Raw genomic sequence first — 9972 nt, 5'->3', positions numbered from 1 at the left:
TTTCTTATTCCCCCTAACGAAGTATGCTTTTTCTTTCTGCTATCTTGTTTTTCTACGGTTCATTTGGCGGCTTCGTAGTGTAGATTTCGTAGTCTGGGGCTGTAGATTGGGATGGCTGCCTCGATTGGCTAGATTGGAGGACTTGCATTAGCATCCGCAATCCGGGGTATTGGTCTTCGGTCCAGCAGCAAGATAGTCTTGCACATCAGCTACGGACAGGAACTCCAGGGAGAGGCCCAAAATTGCGAGGACCAAGTCTAGGAGGGTAGGCCATGGATCTACATACCGGAAGGAATGGCTGTGCACCTCACCCCACCAAGTGCCAGAAACCGGCCACCATGATTTCATAGTGATGGTCTCATCGACGGTCATCACTTCATACATCATCGGGGTTAGCCTGCTACAGGATGTATCAGGGTGAGTTCCTCTCGCTGTTCCTCAAGGGCCTTGTCCCTGTGCCCTGGGAATCGTATCTCCTCCCAAAGCACATATATAATAGCCGATGTTAAGAAGGCCAAGCCAGCCCTTGCCATTGGTGCCTGCAAATTGATCCCTTGGGATATATACACAAATATAGATAGAACCGACACGAGTCTCTCTCCCTCTCTCGCGCGCCTCAAACACCTTAGGAAACACCTTAGGAATAATCGTGGAAGTCGCCTGCATGAGGCAAATCGTCCCATCCCATCCCATCCCGTGTTTGTTCGTAAAAAGGGTCAGGTCGGCCAAGCTGATGGACAGGTCTAAGACATGTACGGCGACTTACGGGCGCGCTTCATTTGCAGGATGCGAGCCCGCCCCATCGGACAGCTGAAAAGCTGGAACTAGCCCCGATGAATTTCCAAGGAGCTGGTTAAATTCCCGGTAGGGTAGTCTAGTCTACGGAGTCGAAAGAGACACAAAGTAGGTAAAAATAGTACAGTGCTAGGTAACCTAGAGTACTTCGTACCCGCGGCTTGAAACTTGAAAGCCTCCACCACGCCCCCGTTCCGGCGCCTAAAGCAGGACTGACTGATGACTCTATTCATGTCATAGACGTCACGGATTGTAGGGTCGTAGATCCAGATGGAGTTTTGGAAGAAAGCTCGGCTGAATGTAGCATTGACAGAGTGATTGGAAATGGAATGGTTCCTGGTTTCCTTTTTTAAGGTACAGTTACCGTTCGGTGCTAAGGCCCATTGCCAAGCTGGGAAGCCTTAGGCAACCAACGTCTTGAGTGACTGTGGTTATTATTATGGCTTGCGCATCCTCCTGCGACTTCCCCCCCTCTCTCTCCCCTCCTTTCCCCCCCCTCCCCCCCACGCCGCCTCCCTCTTTCTCCTTTCTCACAATCAAAAGCATATTTGTGTGATAACTCCTTTAACTTGTCCTTCCCTTTCCTCCCCCTACTACCAACTCATCACACCGGTTGTGTTCGCCTGGTGGTGGTTCTGTTTTGTCCCTTTCCTTGTAACTACTTGTACTGTACATGCTCACGTTACATCTTCCCCCCTCACGTTACATATATCCATCCTACTACTCCATAACTACAACCGGTTCAGGCTTCCTCTCGCTCAGCCTTACCTCATCCCCGCCAATTTGGGATAACTAACCCGGTTTCCTTTGGTTTCTTGTGGATTTTTCTTAGTCCTTACTTGCCTCTTCGTGCCTTCGGCAAAATTACCCCGGTTGATCCTGGATTAAAGAACGGCCTTGCGGCAAGATCGTCCCTCGTTACCGTCTCGCTTGTGCACGAGTCACTCGCTCCGCCGTTCATCCCCTAAGAATCCTACTGCTGTCAATCCTCCGACGATAAGATTCCCTATATCTCACTTGCTTGGACCTCCAACGCCGTTGTATCCCGCCGCCATCTCAAGATCGTTACGGATCACCGCTCCCTAAAAACCAATGCGCCCCTATGCCGTCGCGGTTCCTACGTAACCCGTCACTCACTCCAGCCGCTGGCCATCCCCATCCTTCCCTCATCCCCTTTCCTGCGAATGACGAGAGGAGCGTACCTGCCGAGATTGTCCAAGATGCGCCCGACCTGTTCGCCATGACGGGACTTACAGCTACTTCACCCCCAACCCGGCGCGGGCACTCCCGTTCCATCAGCCACCCTTTTCCCTCGCCGTTCGCCGCCGCCGCCGCTGTGGGCAAACGGCGTCCCTCGATCGCGAAGAAGAAGAACGGTCGACCGGGGCTGGATTCGGACGATGACGACTTCCTAGGCTACATGCCAGACCCGAGTTCCTCATCACCGCGCAACCGGCCCCCGCAACACGGCGTGATGGCTTCGGGGAAGTGCATGGCCTGCAACTGCACCGTGCGGTGGCCCCGCGATCTGAAGGTGTTTCGGTGCACGGAATGCTTGACGGTCAACGATCTGGAGCCGTACGTGGATGCGGCCAAACCCGGGGGTCATGGTAATTCGGGCGCCGATGGGAAGCCCCGCACGCCCATGGTTTTACGAAAAGGTATATTTGGTGACAGGGTTCCGGCTTGTGACTGATGCAAGTAGCTGACTGGTGTTTCCTTGTAGCTGTACCACTGTCTCTCGACCGGACGAAGGCGTTGCTGGACGACTGCATGACGGAGTACCTTCGGCAACTTCTCTACGGAACCGGACCGCGAGCGACACCAACCAGGAGCCAGCCGGGGAAGCCCCAGGATATTGCGCAGGATGAGAATCTGGCTCACTCGCCCGGCCAGACCGGCGAATACTTGTGTGATCCTCGTGCGACCGGCGACTCGCGTGGGCGAGCTTACTCGAATTCCAAAAAGCCAGGCAAGCTGGATGGCCCGCCAAACTTCTCGAAGCCTAATCTGAGCCCGTACTCGTCCCACGGAGAAGGGAAGAGCTCGCCAATGAAGAGTCGAGACACGCAAACTATGCCCCGGCGAGATCGCTCGCCTCGAGAGGTTGGCCAGGGAAACACGTCGGATGCAAAGGAACTGCCGCGCCGCCCGTATATCTTTAGGCTGCTGGAAGACTACATAATAAATTCATTCAAGGGCTGTGATTGCTTGAATAGCTCATTCACCACAGTACAGCACGCGCCTCGCTCCACCGATAATAGCACTCCCCCCAAGCAGAGAGAGGACAAGAGTACTAGCGCGGCGCCCGCGCCCGCGGAACATGTATTTGAGCCGGATGCTAAGCTCCTCCTCCTGGGCGACATAGCAGAAAATTCATCCTGGTGGATGAACGAGGTGGATCCTACCGTTCAGTCCCATGCCAAAGACCATCGGGAGAAATCCTCTGGTTCTAGAGCCGTCTCCTCTCGGAGCCCCCGTATAGACTGGGCGGAGCTTGCGAAATGGTACCACCTGATTATGACTGCCGGCTCTTCATGGGTTGAATTGTGGTCCACGATGAAGCCAGCTGAACCACGTACGGATGGTGACATTGTGGCTGCTCAGAGGTGGGAATCCACTGATTTAGCTATGGTTGAGAAGGAGGTGGTCGAGTCGCGCTTGCACCTGCATCGCACACTGCTCAAGGCCACGGAAAATCTCCTCAAACGGCCCCGACGACCACTCAAAAAGCCAGAAGACATCAGATTTCTCCTGATGCTCTTGGTGAATCCATTGGTTCATCCCTCGAATTCGTCTCTGGCTTCGTACACACTAGCCCCCTCTGCTCCTCGGTCCGATAGAAGGCCTTCCCATCCCATTCTCAGTAATCCAAGACCCGCTCCTCGAGATATCAAACCTCCCACTCGACTGCGAAGCGGGGCCCCGGGCATCACCCCGGCATCGTCAAACGAATTATGGGTCTGCTTGCCAATCTGCCAAACGACTGTCACCATTACTTGGTTTCCTGGTTCTCACGCTTTCCCACGGGACAATTTGAGAAAATTGTGGATATTGTGGGTAGTTTTGTGACGTATCGTCTGACTCGGCAGCATGGGCGGAAACGCAGCGAGACCGCGCAACCGGAAGATAGTCTAATACCCAGCTTCTCAAGCGCAGCGGGAAACACACCCGCCGAATTGCATGCCGCCATCAACGGCAGGAGTCCGAACAAGTCGGCCAAGGACGACCGGGACCAGCCTGTGGTCTATACGGATGACTGGCAGATTCGGGCTGCTGCACGGGTGATGTCGCTGCTGTTTACGGCCAACAATGCCACGGTGTCTCGCAAGCCAGATGGACCGGGGACTGCTAGCGCTGGTCGATCGCCGAGTGACCGACGGGGCCATATGGTACCGATCAGCTCCTTCTACAACACGCTGCTGGATTATTCCGATCTTGTGGCGGACTTTGAGGCTTGGGAGTCCAAGTCGAGCAAATTCTCGTTCTGCCAGTATCCTTTCTTCCTGAGCATCTGGGCCAAGATCCATATCTTGGAGCACGATGCTCGTCGTCAGATGGAGGTCAAGGCGCGAGAGGCGTTCTTCAATAGCATCCTCAGCCGGAAGGCGATCAGTCAGTATTTTGTGCTGAAGGTGCGGCGCGATTGTCTGGTGGAGGACAGCCTGCGAAGAGTCAGTGAGGTCGTTGGATCCAGCCACGAGGAGATCAAGAAGGGGCTGCGGATTGAGTTTGTCGGTGAAGAGGGAGTGGACGCGGGGGGTCTGCGGAAAGAGTGGTTCTTGCTGCTCGTCCGGGAAGTTTTCGATCCCCACCATGGTAGGTTCAGCCTTGTGAGTTTTGAAGGTGAACAAGGACTAACTTGAACGCCGCAGGGTTGTTCATTTATGACGAAGACTCACGATACTGCTACTTCAACCCGTACTGCTTCGAGTCGTCGGAACAGTTCTTCTTAGTCGGGGTTCTGCTGGGATTGGCTATCTACAACTCGACCATTCTCGACGTTGCTCTCCCACCGTTCGCCTTCAAGAAGCTTCTGGCTGCGGCCCCGCAGTGGTCGACCAGCCGATCGGTGTATAAAGCTAGCCTGGACGACTTGGCGGAGTTTCGACCTCAGCTCGCGAAAGGGCTCCGGGCCTTGTTGGATTTCGAAGGGGACGTCGCGGAGACCTTCTGCTACGACTTCGTCGCGCAGGTCGACCGGTATGGTGAGGTGGTGCCGGTGCCTCTGTGTGCCGGCGGCGAGGACCGACCCGTGACGAACGCTAACCGGCGGGAGTTTGTGGATCTGTACGTGCAACACCTGCTGGACACGGCGGTGACGCGGCAGTTTGAGCCCTTCAAGCGGGGGTTCTTCACGGTGTGCGGCGGCAACGCGCTGTCCCTGTTCCGCCCGGAGGAGATCGAGCTGCTGGTGCGAGGCTCGGATGAGCCGCTGGACGTGGCCTCGCTCCGGGCGGTTGCCACGTACGAGAACTGGTCAGTCCCGCGGCCGGAAACGGTGCCTGTGGTGCGGTGGTTCTGGGAGATCTTCGGGCAGGCGGCGCCGCAGTCGCAGCGGAAGATTCTGTCGTTTATCACGGGCAGTGATCGGATTCCGGCGATGGGAGCGACGAGTCTGAGTATCCGGCTGGGGTGTTTAGGGGATGACACGTCCCGGTTTCCGACGGCGCGGACCTGCTTCAACCAGTTGGGGTTGTATCGGTATGAGACGCGGGAGAAGCTGGAACGGGTGCTTTGGGAAGCGGTGTTGAACAGTGAGGGATTTGGATTGAAGTAGTGGTAGTGTTTAGTGTCTGGTGGGTGAGAGGGCAGGTCCCCGGTGGGTGAGATAAAGTATTGATAGGTAGAAAGAAATAAAAGAAATAAAATTATCTTTATCTATCCTCATAATGTAATTGTTTCGAAGTACTTGATAGTAGTGGATAAGTTAGCAGCCTGAGGCCGTGGGCGGGCTAGCAATGAGGACTCCCGCATTGCGTTAGTCTCTTGCAGCGCCGCGGAGATCACACTAACCCGATTCAGGACAAAGAGCGGCCGGCCATCCATCCATATCAAATTTTCCCCCGGAAAAAAAAAAGCTGCAACAACAACCTACGAACCGAACCACCTCTTATGAAAGTTGGTGGCTGTATAAAAAACCCCACAGCAAACCCCTTTCTAAAACTTCTTTCTAAAACTTCCATTATCTCACTATCACTACCATCCACTGAAACATTGTAATATCTTGAAAAAAAGCACACAGTACACCCACCCAGTACACCCCCCGTAAAAAAAAAGAAGCATGGCAACGAGGCCAGCAGGTCCGCCGCCGACCAAAAAACGGCGCCGCGAGCCCGTCAGCGTCGACCGCAAGCAGATCGAGATCTACGAGGACCTGGCGTCGGAGACCGACGCCGTCCGCCTCAAGGCCGCCGCGGCCCTGGTCGCGCAGTTCACGCCGGACCAGAACCCCGCCGCTGAGGCGGTGGACCGCGCCCTGGCGCGGTTGTTCCGCGGTCTGTGCAGTAGTCGCAAGGCGGCGCGCGTGGGGTTCTCGATTGCGTTGACGGAGGTTTTGGTGCAGGTTTACGGTGCCGCCTCCGGGGGTAAGGATGTTGGGGCGGTGTTGGGGGTTTGGGAGCGGTTGACGGATTCGGCCGGGGGGGAGTCGGGGCAGGTTTGTTTCTTCCTTTCTTTTGTTTTGTTCTGGGGTTTTTAGGAGGGGTTGAGTTTGGTTCTTGGACGAGGCGCGCGCATTGCTAATACGAAAGGCTAGGAACAACGCGATCACTACTTCGGGCGTCTGTTTGGCGCGGAGGCGATCATCAAATCCGGCATCCTTTTTGGGTCCGGTGCTGGTGCTGGTGCTGGTGCTGCTGCACCCGCGGAGTGGACCCGGCTGCTGGACCGCGTGTTCGAGCTGGCGAAGAAGAAACCGTGGCTGCGCGAGGAGTGCGGTTGGATTGTGTATCGGTGTGTTCTGGATCTTGCTTCCTCTCAGAAGAAGGACCAAGTCGGTGTCAAGCTGGTGGAGGTCGCGCTCGAGCGGCTGTGCGCGCACGACCTGGCCAAAACCCCCGAGGGCGTCGCGGTCTGGCTCGCGGCCAAGGAGGCCTTCCCCTCGGTCAAGTTCCCGGCCAAGGTGTGGAAGCATGAGGATCCCTTGGATGCGAAGGAAAGGGTTTCCCTGGGGAAGGTGATGAAGGATTCGTCGGATTCGAGTGCCAGCTCCGGTGAGGATGGGGACGGCCAGAAGAAGGGCTCTGGTGCTGCGGCTGCGAACTCCGGCGTCTGGAACTCCAAGTTGCACTTCGCGTGGGATGTGGTTCTGGGCCGGTTGGCGCAGGTGCCTAAGGCTAAGGCTAAGGGGGAGTCGAGGCTTGGGTTTGCCGAGTTCTGGACCGAGGTTGTGGATAGTATGTTCCCTTTCCTTTCCCCTTTTTCTTTGAACCTTGAGGTTGTTGGGCAGAGGGCGAGGGCAGGCTAACGCTGCGTCTAGATGGATTGTTTGCCGCGGCCTCCTCCGAAGAACGCAAATACTGGGGGTTCTCGCTGTTCATCAAGGTCGTCACCGAGAGTCCGCAGGCCGTGGCGGCCCAGACGTTCACTAAGAACCTGGTGCGCTGCCTCATGAACCAGCTGGCCGTCGAGGACCGCTACCTGCACCGCATGGCCGTCAAGGCCGCCAAGTCCCTGCAGACGCGCGTGGCCAAGGAGCCCGCCTTCGCCGCGGCGGCCGTCCGCGGCCTGATGGGGCCCGCCACCGGCGGCTCGGTCACCTTCGACCAGGCCACCAAGACCAAGACCGTGGAGAAGATCGTCGTCGAGGCCAACGTCGACGCCCTCAAGGAGATCGTCCCCCTGTTCGAGTCGCTGATTGCCGCCCCCTGCGGCCCCAACGATAGCAAGACCGCGGCCGCCAGCCGCCAGTTCCTGGCCGGCTTGCTCCTGGCCATCGTGCGTGCGCGCGCGTCCGCGGACAGCAAGGATGACGACACATACAGTGTGCTCGAGCAGATCCTCTCCATCTTCGTCCGCTTCGCCTACTTCAAGGACCCGGCCGTCAGCCCCGCGCTCACCGAGCAGACCCAGGAGCTCTTTCGTAGTCGCATCAACTCCTGCATCAACAGTCTGATCGCCACCGCCCGGTACGCCTCCATCCCCTACGCGGTGGTGCGCCAGATCCGGGACCTGGCCAAGTCCGAGGAGCGCGGCAAGTTCATTGTCAGTATGGATGAGACGATCAGTGGCGCGGTCAAGAATGCGTTCAAGTCGTTGAAGAAGCTGGCGAGTATGGTATGTTCCTCCTCTCTCTACCCGATTCCTCCTCCAATTCCGTGTGACGGAAGAAAGCGCAAGCCTGGCTAATCTTTTGTGGTTGGTGCAGGAGAAGAAGGATAACGCGGCGAGCGTCGACGCGTTCCGGCTGCTGTACTCGTTGACAATTCTGCAGGTGTACAACGGCGACGCGGACGCGGCGTCGATGCTGGAGGAGTTGGATTTCTGCTACACGCAGATCTTCGGCGAGGAGAAGAAGAAGGATAAGAAGAAGTCCAAGGGCAAGAAAGCGGAGGACGAGGAGGAGGAGGAGGAGGAGGAGGAGGAGGACGACGACGAAAAGACCTCCGATGCCTCGGACGCCCTGGTGGAGATCCTGCTCAGCTTCGCGTCCAAGCAGTCGCAGCTCTTCCGGCGCATGAGCGAGCAGGTCTTCGGGGCCTTCGCGGAGAGCATCACCGAGAATGGCCTGGAGTCGCTGACCTCCATCCTGGAGGCCAAGGAGAGTCTGGCGGGCCAGCAGGAGATGTTCGACCAGCAGGACGAGGACGGGGACGCGGACATGATGGATGTTGATGCTGATGGTGACGGGGACGAGCTCGACAGCGACGTCGAGGTCGTTGAAGCCGGTGACGGGGGCTCTGAATCCTCCACCTCTTCCGACTCGGAACTCTCGGACGACGAAGGCAACGACGATGAGGAGGCGATCTTCGAAGCCAAACTGGCCGCGGCGCTGGGCACGCACCGGCTGGACGCGGACATGCCGGAGGCCGAGGAAGACTCGGACGCGGACATGAACGACGACGAGATGGAGGAACTCGACGAGCAGCTCGTGAAAGTCTTCCGGGCGCGCCGCGACGCCCTCGGCCAGAAGAAGGACAAGAAGGACGCCCGCGCCAACATGGTGCACTTCAAGAACCGCGTGCTGGACCTGCTGGAGATCTACGTGAAGAAGTGCCACGCCAAGCTGCTGGCCCTCGATCTGCTGCTGCCCCTGCTGCGGCTGACCCGCAAGTCGTCGAACAAGCAGATCTCGACGCGCGCCGCCAACGTCCTCCGCGAGTACACCAAGCAGTGTAAGGGCGCGACGGCGCTTCCTGCCATCGCGGAGGAGGACGTGGACAACGTGTGGGAGTTGCTGAAGTCCATCCACACCGAGGCGACGCACAGTGGACCCCCCGCGCATGCGACGGCGTGCAGTCAGGCGAGTTTGCTGGTGGTGAAGGTGCTGGTGGCGCAGGAGCGCGGGAACGTGGCCCGTGTCGTGGAGGTGTACGGCGAGACGAGGACGAAGCAGCTGCTCAGTCGCAAGTGTCATGTCCAGCCGTCGTTCTTCACGGATTGGAATAATTGGTGTGTTTCGTTCGGGAAGATGAAGAATTAGAAGGTCAAAAAGTACATAGACGGTGGTTTTCGTTGGCTTCGATTCAGATATCCAGTGTTGTTGTTATGGGCTTGTGCTTGTTTCTTGAGTAAGGTTGTAGCGCTTTGGTTGTGTGTTCTAGTTACTTGGATGATGACAAGGGCGCAGGCAGGCAGGTTTAGGGTAAGGGTGCGGAGTATGACTCTATCCAGGCGGTTACCTACTGCTGTGTTCTAGGTACATGTTTGGAACTATGGACACCAAGCTTCCTGCTGCCTCCCCCGCCCTAGCACAGAGAGAGGGAGGGCAGCTGCCACAACGGCCCCGGAAAGACTCTCCAGTAGTCGTCCTCTCCTACCTAGTAAGATATCTTAACCGAAAACTGATTCCTCCACACAAGGATGACACTGCGCTGGATATGCAGACGTCACTGTGAGTGTGGCTGGAGCGCTGGGTAGAGTGTGAATGGGGAAGCTGTTAAGTGAGGCGGTAGCGGTTAGGGTTGCTAGAACGCTTACCTACCCATGATGGACAACTCTGATAGCGACGAAACA

The 9972-nt window shown here is 57.1% G+C and overlaps 2 protein-coding genes across 2 annotated transcripts; both read left to right on the top strand.

Moving 5' to 3' along the window:
• Positions 1 to 1897: 1897 nt before the first annotated feature.
• Positions 1898 to 5575, top strand: ASPACDRAFT_117569 (HECT-type E3 ubiquitin-protein ligase; the record flags this gene model as incomplete). The annotated part of the gene is made up of 4 exons (XM_020196080.1): positions 1898 to 2456; positions 2522 to 3629; positions 3686 to 4614; positions 4671 to 5575. 4 exons carry the CDS (start codon positions 1898 to 1900, stop codon positions 5573 to 5575), a joined length of 3501 nt encoding a protein of 1166 aa, XP_020057295.1.
• A 504-nt stretch (positions 5576 to 6079) lies between these two features.
• Positions 6080 to 9439, top strand: ASPACDRAFT_51746 (DNA-directed DNA polymerase POL5; the record flags this gene model as incomplete). Its single annotated transcript, XM_020202525.1, has 4 exons — positions 6080 to 6454; positions 6554 to 7193; positions 7277 to 8073; positions 8168 to 9439. The coding sequence occupies 4 exons, from the start codon at positions 6080 to 6082 to the stop codon at positions 9437 to 9439; spliced, it is 3084 nt and encodes a 1027-aa protein (XP_020057294.1).
• Between the last annotated feature and the right edge of the window lie 533 nt (positions 9440 to 9972).

Source organism: Aspergillus aculeatus (genome assembly GCF_001890905.1).
Source record: "Aspergillus aculeatus ATCC 16872 unplaced genomic scaffold ASPACscaffold_6, whole genome shotgun sequence".
NCBI classification, from domain to species: Eukaryota; Fungi; Ascomycota; class Eurotiomycetes; order Eurotiales; family Aspergillaceae; genus Aspergillus; species Aspergillus aculeatus.
Note: the sequence above shows the minus strand (reverse complement) of the source record. Positions and strands in the feature narration are given on the sequence as shown.